Below are 18,203 nucleotides of genomic sequence, written 5' to 3'. Positions count from 1 at the left end.
ATGTTCATTATTTATTCATTGCAATTAATAAACTGTTGTAATGTTCATTATTTCATAGTAATCAAATATTATTCATTGTATTGTAACTAAAAATATTCAATGTTTGATGGTGAGAGAATAAACTATATAAGTAACATAAAAAAATTCTTCAAACTGTACCCAACAATATATGGCTTCTCATCTAAAAGGTGTCGCAAAATCAATAATGACAGATCAAATACTTAAAATATTATGTGAGTACAAAAGAGATCATTCCACATGCACTAAACAATATTTGCAATTGTGGCTTGATGAAAATTTTCATTTGAAAGTTAGCCAAGGTACAATATTAAACACACTCAAATGATTAGCCGAATATCTTTCGGCTAACTTAGAAAAAGGAAGGGATATCAAGCGGCACAAGCCAGCAAAATTTTCAGACATGGAGAAGGTTGTTTATGAGTGGTTTCTCCAATACCAAGACTGTGTAAATATAACCGGAGAGATAATTTTGGAGAAGGCGAGAGATACAATGAAACTTTTATATCCCCAACACGATTTTGAGCACAACTTTTCTCAAGGTTGGCTCGAGAAATTCAAGCGAAGACATGGTATCAAGTCATTTTGTCATTTCGGAGAGAGTAGTTCGGTTGATATACAAGATATGCAGACGAAATTAGAATCCATAAGGTAAAAAATAGACCAGTTCCCCATGAAAGATGTTTTTAATATGGATGAACTGGTTTATTTTACATGTTACAAGTTGATTATTCTCTAGCTACGAAACAATTTGAAAGAAGAAAGTAGGACAAAGAAAGACTCACGGTTGTTATTCGTTGCAATGAGGAAGGATCTGAAAAAATCCTTTATGGATTATTGAAAAATATGCAAAGCCAAGTTGCTTCAAGAATGTCAACAGGAACATCTTGAATTGTCACTATTGTGCAAGTAAAAGAGCATGAATGACAATTGTGCTTTTTGATGAATGTATTTGTTGGTTTGACCAAAAAATGCATGGTAGATGAATTTTGCTTGTGGTAGAAAATTGTCCAGCATATCTAAAAAAATATTGAAGGACTACAAAATATTGAATTGTTTTTCTTGCCACCCAACATGACATTAAAAATTCAACCTTGTGATGCTGGGATAATAAGAGCTTTCAAGATGCATTATTGGCTATCGTAGTAGATTTTACCATAGGATATTTGTCACGGCCTTAAAACCGATCCGGTCGTGATGACGCTTATCGTGAAACTAGGCCAGCCAACACAATTTTCAAACCAACTATTAATTTGCAAAAGACAGTTTTAAGCTATTAATTGACAATAGCTCATAACATGAGTCTAAATAACCGGTGCATAATAAATAAAATTGACAATAGCTCACAAGTGACAATTAACTACAAGATCTGTCTAAGTACAAAAAGGCTATCATAGTTAGGAAATAAAATACTAAGAACAGTCTGAGTAAGATAAAAAGGAGAAGTCTGAGCTGCGAACGCCAAGCAGCTACCTTGCCAACTCCGAAAACCTGCTGGAAGAACGATCAGCGCTTACTATCGCGACCCGTAACTCTTGGATCTGCACACAATGTGCAGAGAGTAATGTTAGTACGCCAACTCAGTAAGTAATAAAAGTAAATGAAAGCTGAGCAATAAGGAAACAGATAAATGCCATGTCATAGCACTACAGCAAATACAATACAGAAATCAATTATCTCGTAAAACAAACTCAGTTTCAGTAAAAACCTTTCCTTTTAAAAACATCTTTCAATAGTTTCAAACAAGTGATGAAATAATGAATAAATATGATAGAAACATAAACAGCCCCTCAGGCAAGACATGTACCATAAACCGCCCCTCGAGCAAAATATCAATAGAACCAGCCTCTCGGGCTACCTCACAATCACTAATAATCAGCTCCTCGGGCAACATCACATCACTCACACTGGGTACCAGCGTTCACTGGGGGTGTTCAGACTCCCGGAGGGGGGGAGCTCCTACAGCCCAAGCACTATCACAAGCCATCTCGTAGCATAATAAATCAAGCCCTCGGCATCTCATATATCACAAAACAGTATAACATGTTATGGTGCGCAGCCCGATCCCATGATATCCTTACAACACAGGTACTCGGCCTTACTCAGTCAGAAACATCTCAAGCCACCCGCGCTACAGTAAAAATAGGGTGCTCATCCCAAAAATATCATTTATAATATCAAACGAAGTAATAAGATTGAGTTATGAAAACAGTAGAAACCACGGCATGACTGAATACAGATATTAAATCAAAACAGTAAGGAATATTAGTAAAAAGACCCTAAGGGTCCAAACAGCTTGGCACAAGGCCCAAAGATGGCCTTCAGCCCAAAACATAGTAATACTTTCCAAAACATAATGATGTCAAATAGTTTTCAGTCAAATATGCGACTTATTAGTCGTACGAGATGGACCAAGTCTCAATGTTCAACGGTGCACGCCCCCACGCTCGTCATCTAACGTGTGCGTTACCTCAAACCAGTGAAACAATATGAAATCTGGGGTTTCATATCCTCCGGACAACATTTACAATCATTACTTACCTCAAACCGGACAAAACTCTAGCCCGTGATGCCCTTGCCTCTCGAATTGACCTCCAAATGCTCCGAATCTAACCAAAATCAATATTACATCATTAATACATGCTAAAGGAACAAAGCCCAAGCGAAAATAATCAAATTAATTCAAAAATTCCGAAATTGGCCAAACCCGACCTCCGGGCCCACGTCTTGAAATCCGATAAAAATTACATCACTAGAATCCTTATTCTCCCACGAGTCTACCCATATCAAATTCACCAAAATCCGATGTCAAATGGCCATCCAAATCCCCAAAAATCAACTCTCCAAATTTTCTTTCATTTTTCCCTATTCTCACCCCAAATTCCCAAATTAAATGATAAAAATCAAGACAAAATCATGAGATTTAACCAAATTTGAGTGAAGAACACTTACCCCAATAACTCCTCTGAAAATCCCCTCTAAAATCTCCTTCTCCCGAGCTTTCTAATGAATTTTGAAATTATGGATCAAAACCCTCGTTTTTTAACTTAAACATTCTGCCCAGGCATTTCCTTCTTCGCGAACACGACCGTCCTCTCGCGTTCGCGTAGACCAACCCAGACTGCCTCTCCGCTTTACTCTCCGCAAACGCGACAACTGCTTTGCGAACGCGATGGTTTACTTGCTCAAACCTTCACGAACACGGCCATCACCTCGCGAACGCGTAGACCAAGGTCCTGGGGTCCCCAACTGCCTCACTCCTCTTCGTGAACGCGACACAATTCACGCGTTCGCGATGCAATCGTTGCCCTGCCATTCGCATCCGCGTCCTCTTTTTCGCGAACACAAAGAACAAAAATACCATCTTAGAGAACACTCTTCGCGAACGCGAAGACCAAACCTTCTGCAATAAAATACCAGCAAAATCTGTCATCTCCCAAAACCAAGAATTGGCCCGTTAACCACCCGAAACACACCCGAGGCCCTCGGGACCTCAACCAAACATGTCAACACATCCCATAATATCATTCAAACTTGTTCCAACCTTCGGAACATTCAAAACAACATCAAAACATCAAATCACCCTCGGATTCAAGCCTAAAGATTTCCAAACTTTCGAATTCCGCAAATGATGCAAAAAACCTATCAAACCTCATCTGAATTACTTGAAATTTTGCACACACGTCACAAATGACACAACAGACCTACTCTAATTTTCAAAATTCCAATCCGACCCCGATATCAAGATTTCCATTGCTGACCGGAAAATGCCAAAATTTCAATTTTGTCAATTCAAGCCTAAATCTATCGTGGACCTGCAAATTACATTCCGAACACGCTCTTAAGTCCAAAATCTCCTAACGGAACTATCTGAACCATCAGAATTCACATCCGAGACCGTCTGCACACAAGTCAACATCTAGTTGACTTTTCCAACTTAAGCTTACTCAAAAGAGACTAAGTGTCTCATTTCACTCCAAAGCCACTCCGAACACAGAACAACCAACACGATATGATGAAATACAGCTGAACAACATATAAAAAAGCAGAAATAGTGGAAGCGGGGCTGTAACTCATGAAACGAACGACCGGGTCGTTACAATATTCGACGGCTATAAGCTGGGACAAACTGATCTAGGAAAGATTAATGTTTTGGATTTCTTGTAAATTAACAATTCAATCTACGACCAATATTTTCTACATAGAAAGAGAGTAGATGACGTTATAAAATGACAGGAAGAGGAACGAGTTACACCATGTATACTTCAACCGGAAAAATCTGTTCCAAGTTAAAAATGCAAGTATACTACAATCGAGATGAAGAGCGTAAACTTTAACTCGTAACCGAATTTGGACTTTTCGCTTATGTCAAACTTTTAAATCTTGTTTATTTTTCTCATCAGCTTTTCATTCATTCATTAATTTATTATTATTTTCATAGTTGCCAATATTTCAAAAATATCAATGTTTTGAAATTTTGATATTCCTTCCTTAAATATTTTTTCTCGAGGACGTACGCACTCTAGTCTCTAGTTCTATGTGATATGCAAACTAGGAGCAGTGGCAGAGGATGTGATTGCCTTTGTCTCTGATTTCTTCAAAGGAAAGAATCTGACCAAAATTTACACTCGCACATACTCTTTTTGCCTTTTTGCTTAGAGTATATCTTATGACATTTTCACCATCGCATATCTCGCCCAAATATATTTTATAAATGAACATGGCGGGCTAGTTAATTTATCTTTTCCCCAAATTAATTGGACGAGTGCCTATTACGTCCTTTGTGATTGTGTATTTAGTGGTATGGCACCATGAAATGCTTGTATTTCTTTAAAAGTCACTTTATACTTACTATCGTTATTGATTTCATTTTTTTTCTGAAAATGTTCGTAGATGCTTATTTTGTTTCTTATTAACAATAAAATTAGTTGCAGATGTGCTCGAAGTTGACGTTATTAGTTCTGTTGTTATTCAAGTACTATTATTGTCAATTATTTAAATATTTGGCCTTTTCCTTTTCTGGACTAGTTGGTACTTTTAGTGATGTTAACAACCACTAGTATGTATATTGCTATCTTAGGAACTGATTTTTTTTAAAAACAAATATGGTATTTCTTTCATCATACACTTGGTATTTACATAGTAATATTTATATATTTTCGTTTTTCATACTTAATTAGAACTCATTTGTTGTTTAACTTATTTTTTCAACTACCAAAAGACGTGGTGCAGTGGATGAGACTGTTCTTCCCTTGACCAAAAGTCTCGAATTCGAGTACTGGGTATGAAAAATCTTTGGTACGGAGTGTATCTCCTCGAATGGGACCCTACGCGGCACGAATCCGGATATAGACGGGCTCTAATGCAGGTACCGGACATTGGACACCGGATGAGAAACCCAAAAAAAAAAAAAAAAAATTCTGCAGTAGACATATGAAGGAAGACCTAGTCTTTTGCGTTTGCTAGGATCACACTAGATTATCCACTTCCACCAAAGTAGGAATAGAAGAGGTTGCGATCTTTTTCCACTACTTGAAACTTAGAGATTTAAGTTGCATAATTTTATAATGTAACCTTTCTTCGGATTCTTCTGTTATTATCAAAGCTGAAATGACGGCGAAAAACTTTATATGCTCTAACTACAAAATATCCATTTCTATTAATTTCCCAAGTAAGAATTATATAAGTTTTGAGAGGGAAGAGAACAAAACTTAATTCAAGAATTTGATTAGCAAGGTTTGGTGATTCTTCTACGGTCTTTGAATATCTTCTTTAATTTGCTTTGTTTTGTATTTTCATTTGATTTATTTCCTTGACAGCCGTTCTCTTATTGTTCATATATCCTTTTAAAAAGACTTTTTGCCTTTTTACTTTACTTTTGTATATATTTTATCACATTTTCAACATCACATATCTCGCCCAAATATATTTTATCCAGGAAAATGACGGCATAAGTAATTTATTCTTACCTAAATTAATTGGATGAGTGCCTATTACGTCCTTTTGTTGGTGTATCTAATGGTTTGGCACTATCAAACACTTGTAACAGGAAAACCTTTCCTCAAAATTTTCGATATTTTTTGTGAAATTAAAATTTTAGTTGCAGGAGAGCAAGAAACTCAACTTATCGTTATTAGTTTTGCTATTATCGAAGTAGTGCTAAAATGACATTACATAGCCGTTGGCTGTCAAAATAATAGTCGAAAAATGTATATATTTTTTATATATATACATTATGTATATTATATACAAAAAATATAAAAAATTTATATGTTTTTTCGATTACCAAATGTAAATAGTTTATAGCACAGCTAGAAGTGATAATACCCCATTATTTAATATTTGACCATTTTTTATTGATTAGTAGGGACTCGAAAAAGAAAGAATGTCATTTATCAGAAATCCCAAAGAGAAGAAAGGGAAAGAAAAAGCAACATAATGTCATTTCTATATCTAAAGAAATTGTTATTGAGATATTACGAAGAGTACCTTGCCAATTTGACTGAAAATTTAAAGAAGGTATGCATGGAATGGTGTTCGATCATCTACAGTGGGAGCTTTGCCTACTCACAGATTGAACACAGAATATTAAAATCCTCATCATCATTCTCTCAAATGGAAGCAGTTGTTATTACTTTGGCTGATGATCAACATTCTGTCACAGTTTCTTCCTTAGAATGGCACAGTAATCAAAACCATTCATTCCAAGATTTGAAGACTAAAGACTTATATACAACAAAAGATGTATTGGTGCTGCTAAAACATGTTCTTTCTTCTCCAAAGGCATAGCCTGGAACATTGGAAGCTGGACAAAAGTACGCCTTTGGGAAGATAGGTGGGTTATAGATAGCCACACAACAAGGAAGATTCTATTAAAATAGTTAACAGTATAATTACTAATAATAACTGGAATCTAGACGCACTAACATATGACCTACCAAATACGATCTCTAACATCATACAACAAACTAACATTCCTTTCTCTGAACAACTAAATGACTCCTTCTTCTGGAAAGAAATAGAGGATGGAAACTTCACAGCGAAATCAGCTTACAATCTCTTCACTAGACTAAGAGGGACTACCCGACAACAGGAGCCTTTTCACCAATTTTGGTTATGGAAAGCACATTGTCATAACAAATTAAAAAATTTCCTTTGTCTGCTCCTACACCAACGACTACCAACTGCGGTTGTTCTATACCAAAGAAACATAATAAAAAACAACATATGTAAACACTATGGAACAGAGGAAAATACGTATCACCTCCTCTTTCAATGCCACATAAACAATAGCATATGGGGAGAACTAAACATAAGTACACCAACACACTCAAACCATCTTGATTGGATAAATGTAAATTATACATCATATGTGAGCATCTTACTACCAAACAATTTTTCCATATCTTTGGCAATAACAACTCCTATTATCTTTTAGCATATTTGGCTAAACCGCAACCACAAGTTTTTCAATAATGATTCCCACCACATTGATACCAGAAAAATAATTATGTACGCAATGGAATATCTCTGTCTCACAAATTAGAACTTGAAACACCCAATTATGTCCAAAACACTGATAAAATGGAATCCTCCACCACACAAAATCTATAAACTCAATATAGATGATGCGCACCATAAAAACTCTGATAAATGAGGAACATGCGGAATCATCAGAGATTTCGAAGGGAAAGAAAAAGCAACATAATGTCATTTCTATATCTAAAGAAATTGTTATTGAGATATTACGAAGAGTACCTTGCCAATTTGACTGAAAATTTAAAGAAGGTATGCATGGAATGGTGTTCGATCATCTACAGTGGGAGCTTTGCCTACTCACAGATTGAACACAGAATATTAAAATCCTCATCATCATTCTCTCAAATGGAAGCAGTTGTTATTACTTTGGCTGATGATCAACATTCTGTCACAGTTTCTTCCTTAGAATGGCACAGTAATCAAAACCATTCATTCCAAGATTTGAAGACTAAAGACTTATATACAACAAAAGATGTATTGGTCCAGACATGGTTACCAATGCCGCTGAGGAGAATGATGAGTGTGAATTCTGTGAATGGTTTCGTTTGTTTCTGGTCTACTACTGAGCATTCTCGTTTCCATATCTTCAATCCTGTCACCAAAGAACATGTCACGACACCAACAAATACATACCTAGGTAATTGTTAGACTTGTACAATATATTTATCGGGATCCCGTCGATCTGAAAAAGGCTCTTTTATAGTCGTCATAAGCCTATGTATGTAGGCGTTTCGATATAAAAATTATAATTTTTGAAAAAAGTATATTTGGAGTTAAGTTGAAAAATGATATTTGAAATTTGAAATTGTGTTTCGACATGCATTTCACTTATAAAGATATTGCAGTTTTCCAAGGGGGATTTTGTTTTTTTAGAAAATTTTGAAAAGGTGGTCAAAACCACCTTTTAAAAACCCATTTTCCAATTTTTTTCAAAAATTTGCAAAATATCATGGACACTCAAAATTTTTATTTTTTATTTTTTATTTTTTATTTTTTAAGGACAAATGGGTCCTAAGTTCACAAAGTGTCCTTAAATTAATATACCTACATTCATATATATATATATATATATGTGTGTGTGTGTGTGAGAGAGAGAGAGAGAGAGAGAGTGAATTTTATAAGATATTGACTTGGGTTTGGGCGTGGGCTAGACATATTTTATTTCTATAAATATTCATTTATTTAGAATTTAAATTTTAAATTAACAGGTGTATCTATAAATACTGGAGCTCAGCTCTACGAATTGACTATAAAACTCTACATATATATGTAGGTTTTGTTGTATCCTATCCTAAAAGTTAATTTTATGGCTCGGAGCCTTTTCTAATTCTGCTTTATTCTACTTTTTTAAGAATTTACTGCTACTTGTATAACAGGTAAGAATATGAATGATGATCCTTCTGCAGTGGGCTTAGGAATTTGCCCACTTTGGTATGAATACAAGGTGGTTGTTCTTGATAATGCAGAATTCGGTGTGATTAAACCTTCGATTTTCACTATTGGAAAAGACTATTTATGGAGGTCTTTGAAAGACATTCCATATCATACTCTTGCTCAAGTTCAGACAGTTGCATATGTAAAGGGGGTATTATATTGGTACACAAAGACTTGTACTTCTGCCCATTATCTTACTACATATCAAATTAAGACGACAAAAACCCTCATTTGTTTTGATGTTACTAAGGAAGAATTTGATATGATTGTGGTTCCTTTTGAAAGCCTAAAAGAACAAGTAATAAGTATAGCAGAAAAGGGAGGAACGCTTTGTTTGGTGATCATAAGTTGTGGTCCGATTTGCTCCCTCATGGTTGAGGTATATGTTGCCCGTAATATGAATGATTTGAGTAGCTTAAATTCGTGGAACAAAGAGTTGACTGTGACTGCTCCTAGTATTGCATATAACTTAGAACTAGAAGAATTTGTGCACATCATAATTGTTACAGATGAGATTTTGGTGATTCAACTTGAGGAGAGAGACGTTGTGTTTTTCGATGTTGCAACTGGAAAGCTGTTGGGTTTATATTCTGTGCCTTTTCATGCAACGGCAATCCCTTATGTGCCAAGTTTGGTCGCTCTTCGCCATCGCCCACTACTTAGCTTCCTCCTCTTGAACTATTCTATTGCTTGCAGATGGTTGTTACATGTTGTATTGTATCGTATTGTTATTTTAAATACGATATTTGTTTTGATTGTTACTTACATTTTATTGTATCGTATCGTTAAATTCGTCGTTACATAACGATAAATATGTCACTTTATGTAACGATCAATTTGATGTGGTCGCGTCGTTACCTTGTCTTTTTCTTTCATCTCACCCTTCATTATTATTAAATAATTTTATTTATCATTTACAATATCTTTTTATATAATAATTTTATCCCGTATCATAATTTTCTTTTAATAATATTGCGAGTTTTGTTGGTGTGTGTAACATCATGAAATAACGATAAATGATACAATCTATCCAAACATTGTATTCATCAAATAATACCGTACAATATAATATATTATGAAATGATATGTAACAAACCATCCAGACAAGCTGTTAGGTGCTAGACTATGATTTGCTTCTATCATAATCATTTTTTGTTTGCCTAATAGCTGATCAAATATTTAATGTTATGTCTACCTCGTCAAAAATGTCTCATGCTATCCGGGGCGTTAACAATTTCTATAAGTAAAAAGAGTGTATAACATTTTCATGAAAAGGTCCCATTCTTTACTAGAGCAGAGTATACATATACAAGGCTTGCTGACTATGCTGTTTTGAGGTACTCCTATGTTGTTTGAATTGACTCAATTTGAGTGCTCATATTTTTAGTGAATTATTTTAAATAGCAATAGCTAAAAGGTGGAAAGGTCAAATATTCAAATAAATGACAAAATAGTATCTTAGATAATAACAAAACTAGTAACAACGAGTTTGTGCACTTATGCAACTAATTTAATGTCAATAAGAAACAAAATAAGCATCTAAGAATATATATTTGTAAAAAATATTAAAATCAATAACAATAATCGATAAAACAACAATAACAACAATTCCAGTGCAATCCACAACTGGAGTTTGAGAGTAGGCAGACCTTACTCTCCTCAAACAATAATTAGTATAAAAGTGAAGAGAAATTCAAGACGTTTGATCATGCCAAACTACTAAAACCACTAAATTCTTATCTCTGCAGGTTTCGAAAAGGATAATTTCGTAGTTGGAGCTTACAAAATGATTTATATAAGGTAAAACATAATAATTTTTAAGTTCTACGACACTACTAGAAATCCGGAAAAAAATGATTAAAATTTGGCAACCAAAATTGGTCTGTCAATAAAAGCGACCAAAGTTGGTCGCTAAATTGGAGAAAATAATTAAAGAATTATTCTAAAAATATTAGCGACCAAGGTTGGTTGCTTTTTGGTCGATAATGTGGTCAAAATATTGACCGGACTGGTCAGACTTGCTTGTTCAAAGAAATACTGAAATTAGCGACCAACTTTGGTCGCTAAAGTGAGACCCACCTATAAAATTTTAATAATATTATTATTTAAAATAAATTATAAAATATAAATAAATAAAATTTAAAATTAGCGACCAAAGTTGGTCGCTTACGAAAGGGGAAGCAGATAGAGACCAATTTTGGTCGCTAATCTAGGACCCAGTTATAAAATTTTAATAATTATATTATTATTTAAAAAAATTATAAAATATAAATAAATATAATTCAAAGTTAGCAACCAAAGTTGGTCGGTTATAAAGGGGAATCAAGTAGCGACCAACGCTGGTCGCTATATTTTAATTCTGGATAATTAGCAACCAAAGTTGGTTTCTTTTCAAGTCAATTGGTCAAAATTAAAAATCACTTTTGTATTTACTATCTAAATAATATAAATGTAATTCGTTAACACTTTTGTAGTACAGGGGATGAATACACTAAAATATACTATAACATGCTATATATGTAGTTAAAGTAGTACAACGAAGCGTGTTATATATATATATATATATATATATATATATATATATAGACATTTTGTTTTTAATATTCAACGATGCATCTGAGTATGTTATAAGTCGATGAATCAATTTACACACAGATATATTTGACGAAAAATTATATATACTAATTAGGATCTTGACAAGTCTATCAATCCCTAAAAGAACCTCGAGAGCAATTGTATCTTCTTTTCTTGTTCATTCACACTTATCTTGCATAGTACTAATACATACAGGTACTTTGGAGAAATCTGCTGCCTATAAAGTGCACATATCACGTTCATGCAGAGTTCAACATCTTTCTACAACAACAACAACAACCCAGTATAATCCCACTTAGTGGGGTCTGGGGAGGGTAGTGTGTACGCAGGCCTTACCCTTACCTTGGGGTAGATAGGCTATTTCCAAATAGACCCTGGCATCCTTCCCTCCAAAAACTTCTCACCTTGCTCTTGGGGAGACTCGAACTCACAACCTCTTGGTTGGAAGTAGAGGTTGCTTACCATCAGAGTTCAGCATCCTTCTCTTCCAAGAAAAACGTTTTACCTTTAATTCTTTTGATTAGCATTTCCATACTTTTGTCACTCAAATTATTGTCTAAATCCAAAGAAATATCACTAATCCCATTAAGCTTGTACGAATCAGATTTGGAAGAAAGTTGAGAATAAAACTTCCTTTCATCTTTGTTATCACAGAATCTTATGATCCCCGTTTTATGTGAACTGCCATGAGCAACGGACAGCTTTCCATTACCATCAACTTTGTCACTCTCAATTAAACTTCTTTTCCTCTTGGAAAATGAAGCAGAGAATTCCTCTATAACCTCTTCTTTTTATCTGCTTAGGAAATGTTAAATTCATACCTACACCATCACTGTTTGAAACACATGCCATTGCCTTCTCATCATCATTGTCGCTAATGAGAACAACAATTGATCAAAGACACACCCTGTCAGGTACTGTATCCAAGTTATTCTATGTATCCAAGTTCATCCCGAGTAATAGTACTATGAGGATAATTACCAAAGCCACCAGACAACTTTATGATGCCAATGAAGCAAGATGAACTATTCAATGAGACTCGTATTGTAAAGAAGAAAAAAAGGACTGATCCAGAAAGGTGGGTCGAGGGTCGAGCCTCGACTATACATGTAAGTTTTTTACTTTTCATTAAGTATTTTGATTTACTTTTATATAAATTTTGAAATACTAATTCAATGTAATTTTTCTTATAGAGTCGCTTCACAACTGACGTGGAGGAATTCATACGCAGTCAGCCACCTAATGAGTCGGGCGAGGCAATCCAACTTTCGGACGAGGATGCTGAAAGAACACTCCTTGAGTACTTTATATACTTTGAACTAGATAATAGAACCAGTTTTCGAATGAGCTTGTAATAAGCGTTTAACTTAGTTTTGTTAGCTTAATGTGTTAGTTCTATTGAACTTTATACTTTGTTGGTTTTAATGTTGTTGTTGGGTGGTTGTTGTTGTTGTTGTTGGTGTGTTGTTGTTGTGGGTATTGTTGTTGTTGTTGCTTGTAATAGGGAATTTTGTATACTGGCAGGTGGTGTAGCTGCCAAAACAGGCAGTTTCTGCCAAAATTATACCCGGAAAAGCGACCAACTTTGGTCGCTTTTCTATTTAAAAAAATATTTTCTGGGCAATAGCGACCAAGGTTGATCGTTAATTAACCCAGACTTCTTAAAAAGCGACCAACTTTGGTCGCTATTCTATTAAAAAATATTCTTAAAAATAGCGACCAATTTTGGTCGCTTATGTTTAAAAAATAATTAAATTCTTGAAATTAGCGACACTTTTGGTCGCTTATGTTTAAAAAAAAATATAAAAAAAAGCGACCAACTTTGGTCGCTATTTTTCAGATTTTAAAATATAATATTTGGTTTACAGACCAAAGTTGGTCACTATATTTTGATTAATAATAAATAAAAAAATATAATTTAAATATAGAGACCAACTTTGGTCGCTAAATTTATATTATTAAAAGATTAAAGCAACTAAAGTTGGTTGGTATATTGTTTACCCGGAATATTTGGTCCTTTTACCTTAGAGACCAAAGTTGGTCGCTAATTTTGGTCTCTAAGGTAAAGGGACCAGCAAAATAGCGACCAAGCAAGTTTCGACGTTTTTGGTCGTTTTTGGACCTGTAAGCGACCAACTTTGGTCGCGTTTTGTGGTCGTTTTTTTCCAGATTTCTAGTAGTGTACAGATTTTTACATATTTCAAATAAAAAAAGATTTAATAATTAAAAAAATTAGGAGGAGCTATTATCCTGGATCTGCGCTTGAAGTGCTCTTCAAACAATATCCAGGTTTTAGGGAAGTTCGAATGATTGAAGCGAAGCCAGGTATTGTATTCGTGGAATTCGATGATGATGTCCAGTCTTCGGTTGCCATGCAGGCCCTTCAAAGCTTCAAAATCACCCTCACCCCCAAATCCCAAGTAAGGACACTGGAGGGTTAATGGAAACTGAGATTGGAAGGGAGGCAAGGGGCAATTCTTCAGAAACAGGCCCAAAAGCTTCATCACCTTCGAAGTCATGAGCAAACAATCTATCAACAGAATCTGGGGAAGGATCAGCAACATCTTCATCAAAAACCACTAAAAGGGCACTCTTTGGATCTTCTGTAAGTCTAAAAGGGATTGAACTTGGTAAAGGGTCATGAGAAGGAATAGTTTCATCATCAGAAACTACACGTCTCCTGATGCGTGGCCTTCACACCGAAGAATCCTCCTCTGTTTCTTCTTCACCATCAGAGCCACGAGCTCCGTCGGTTTTCCTTTTTAAAGAAGAAGCACTTAAAAACCTTTCTTGGGCGAGAGTCACGGAAAGCCCAGTGGATGGAACAGACGCGGGTCTAATGCCACGAATAGAAAACCCTAGCAAAAAAAAAGGGGAAGAATAAGAAACCCTTGAACCAACAAGGAAGAGAAAAGGAAAGATAATAAATGGAAAAAGTACCGTGCATCTTCACTTTCCAACCAAATCTTTGAGAAAGATATTTTCAAGACCTTTTCTCCATAAGCGCAACAGTTAACATCTTATCTACCCAAGCACGGAAGTTGGAATTTCATCAAAAACTTCCATAGTTGCTGAAAAAGTAGGCATGTGATCATATGGGTTTTTTCTTTTGAGACATAAAATAAATAAATAAAAAAAGAGAAGAAAGCTTACGTGCAAAGTTCCATTTCTCCGTAAAAGACATGTTTTCTTCATCTATTAGAGCACTAGTGGGAGAGCAACAAAACAAGCGTACCCGCCACGGTCCTGGTCGTCTTCAGGGCTAACCAGTACTCTCTTACTTCTAGCCATGAGAGAAAAAACTCATTCACAAAACAGTTTAGGAGAGTAGAGATGAAGAAATTGTCGAAAAGTGAAAGGCATGGGAACCAAATCTGATAAATAACGAAGGCATGCAACAACCTTCCATACTATGGGGCGAATTAGGCCAAGGCACACGTTGAAATAACGATACAATTCAATGATCACTGGGTCGATAGGTGGTTTGAACCCTAAAGTAAAATGGTAGGTGTAAACAAACGAATAACTAGCTTGGTATAAGGTAATTCTCTGGTTGAAAATAGAGACTAAAACTGGAAAATTTGATTTCCAATAACATTCTCTTCGAACTAGGGAGAGAAGGTCAGTAGTGATCAAACTTGGATAAAGGTCACCAGGATTAAGGGAGGCCATAGAAGAGACTTGATTCCTTATTATTTCGCGATTAGTTGCAAAAGAAAATTTCTGATGAACAATCTCTGCAACTGTGAGTTCACGCACTAGTTCATTTAAATCTCTATTCCTAGAGGAGGATCTAGGGGTTAAAGGAGCCCTAGGTTTAGAAGAGGAAGGCGTAGCAGCACTGCCCTAGGAAGAAGAACCACGATTAAATAATGAGCCAAGACTACAAAGTCTACCACCTTTCCTACTTCTAGTAGGGACAGTAAAAAGAGCAAGTTCGTCAACAATCACAACCTTAAGAGAGTCTGGTGTAGAAAAAGACATGATTGTCCAAAGGGTTAATAAATATGGCGGATATTGAAGAAGGAAGACTTCAAGAGATAAAAAAAAGAATGAAGTATTTATAAGAAGACACGGCCATCATTAAAAGTAGGTCATTATGAAGCGTCATAATGGAACCATCACTTCGTGACTGACGCAACCGCAGAAAAACCCTAAAAAGCGCAGAAAAACTGCAGAGCCAATCATTAGAAGCCACGTGGCATGGGCATTAAATAGACGTGACATACGTCACATCGGTTCTGAAGGGGACACAATGATACTCGAAAAATGGCAGCAATTCTAAACGCTTACCACTTCCTGGATTTTTAATTGGAGAAAAAAGATGTCACACGTGGAATGTTAATAAGCCGACGAAGCATGACACCTGGTATAATGGCATAGTGAAAAGTGGCATGCTCGATTAGCGAAATTAAGAATACAAGGAAGGTACGAGGAAAACACCCACGAGATAGTACAGAACAGAGGATCGGGTGTGAATAACTGTAAAAAAGAGACGCGAATGGAATGAATCAAGGTAAAAAAGAAGGGAAGCTACATGAACTAGAAGTAAATAAGGAAGGGGAATCAGAATTATTGTAAGGCATTTATAGCTACAAATATGTCAGTTATGGTTATCAATGTTAACGGACAATCAATACAATTAATACTCATAATGAATTCGTCTTAAATAGGAAAAATGTTATGATTGTATACCCCTATATAAGGATAATGAATTTTACTTGTAAAGATAAGTTCCAAGTACTACTGAAATACACTTTACGATTTCTTGCTTTATCAAAGTCTCTTCCTTAATTTTAGGGATCTACTTTCGTTTCATTCCTTATTTCTTTCTGTCTAATTTACGTTATTGCTTTCGTTATTTTTCCAAATAGATTGTTGAGGAAGTAAAGTAAAATTAGGTTATCAGTAATTCATTTTTCTTTAAATATAGGCGTTGACTGAAAATTCTATTTTTTGGTTAAACAGAACCCACCAGTAAGATTTCACTACGTTGTTATTGTTGTTGTTATTGTTGTTTATCATTTTTATGGCTCGGAATTTGGACTAGAAATTAGAATTAGTTCAGAGAAATACTAATTTACGTTATTGTTTGAGCAAACACTTGAAATAGAAAAGATATCTGATTATTTAATGAATTATTCGTAGTTTTCCTCTCTAATCTTTAAGCGTTAAGCGCTCAGTAACATTTGTTGGTTTTGTGATAGGGAAGAGTAGAGTTCAAAGAGAAAAATACTACAGTAAATTAGAAATAAGACAGACATTTACACACAATGTCAGAGATATAATTAGGGGCGTAGGTAGGAGGAAGGGGTTCATCCAACCCCTTGCCTGAAAATTACATTATGCATATAAGGTAAAAAAAATTATGTATGCATATTAGGAGTTGAATCCCTTTTTTTCAAGTTTTTTAATTTCTCGAATCCCTTGGTAAAAATCTTGTTTCTGTCATGGAATATAATAGCTGCGTTTCCACCTTTTACCTATTGCTATTCGAAATAATTTACTAAGAACCCATTTGTCCTTAAAAAATAAAAAATAAAAATTTTGAGTGACAGAATGTTGATCATCAGCCAAAGTAATAACAACTGCTTCCATTTGAGAAAATGATGATGAGGATTTTAATATTCTATGTTCAATCTGTGAGTAGGCAAAGCTCCCACAGTAGATGATCGAACACCATTCCATGCATACCTTCTTTAAATTTTCAGTCAAATCTTGGCAAGGTACTCTTCGTAATATCTCAATAACAATTTCTTTAGATATAGAAATGACATAATGTTGCTTTTTCTTTCCCTTTCTTCTCTTTGAGATCTTCATTCTTTCTTTTTCAAGTCCCTACTAATCAATAAAAAATGGTCAAATATTAAATAATGGGGTATTATTACTTTTAGCCGCGCTAGAAACTATTTACATTTGGTAATCGACAAAAAAACATATAAATTTTTAATATTTTTTGTATGTAATATACATAATGTATATATATACAAAATATATACATTTTTGGGTTATTATTTTGACAGCAGCGGTTATATAATGTCATTTTAGCACTACTTCGATAATAACAAAACTAATAACGATAAGTTGAGTTTCTTGCTCTCCTGCAACTAAAATTTTAATTTCGCAAAAAATATCGAAAATTTTGAGGAAAGGTTTTCCTGTTACAAGTGTTTGATAGTGCCAAACCATTAGATACACCAACAAAAGGACGTAATAGGCACTCATCCAATTAATTTAGGTAAGAATAAATTAATTATGCCGCCATTTTCCTGGATAAAATATATTTGGGCGAGATATGTGATGTTGAAAATGTGATAAGATATATACAAAAGTAAAGTAAAAAGGCAAAAAGTCTTTTTAAAAGGATATATGAACAATAAGAGAACGGCTGTCAAGGAAATAAATCAAATGAAAATACAAAACAAAGCAAATTAAAGAAGATATTCAAAGACCGTAGAAGAATCACCAAACCTTGCTAATCAAATTCTTGAATTAAGTTTTGTTCTCTTCCCTCTCAAAACTTATATAATTCTTACTTGGGAAATTAATAGAAATGGATATTTTGTAGTTAGAGCATATAAAGTTTTTCGCCGTCATTTCAGCTTTGATAATAACAG

The 18,203-nt window shown here is 34.7% G+C and overlaps 1 protein-coding gene across 1 annotated transcript; it reads left to right on the top strand.

Annotated features, from left to right (window-relative positions):
* The first annotated feature begins 7,797 nt into the window (after positions 1–7,797).
* Positions 7,798–9,870, top strand: LOC138872130 (uncharacterized). Its single transcript, XM_070150182.1, has 2 exons — positions 7,798–8,194; positions 8,934–9,870. The coding sequence occupies exons 1-2, from the start codon at positions 7,813–7,815 to the stop codon at positions 9,794–9,796; spliced, it is 1,245 nt and encodes a 414-aa protein (XP_070006283.1). The 5' UTR covers positions 7,798–7,812; the 3' UTR covers positions 9,797–9,870.
* Positions 9,871–18,203: the final 8,333 nt, after the last annotated feature.

Source organism: Nicotiana sylvestris, chromosome 6 (genome assembly GCF_000393655.2).
Source record: "Nicotiana sylvestris chromosome 6, ASM39365v2, whole genome shotgun sequence".
NCBI lineage: Eukaryota > Viridiplantae > Streptophyta > Magnoliopsida > Solanales > Solanaceae > Nicotiana > Nicotiana sylvestris.
This window is presented reverse-complemented; position numbering and strand designations above follow the sequence as displayed.

Bases quoted from the DNA above. Each gene is read 5' to 3' on its own strand.
- LOC138872130 (XM_070150182.1), top strand. From the start codon at position 7,813: ATGGAATGGTGTTCGATCATCTACAGTGGGAGCTTTGCCTACTCACAG. The intron at 8,195-8,933 runs GTAATTGTTAGA...CTTGTATAACAG, and splicing joins ACCAACAAATACATACCTAG to GTAAGAATATGAATGATGAT.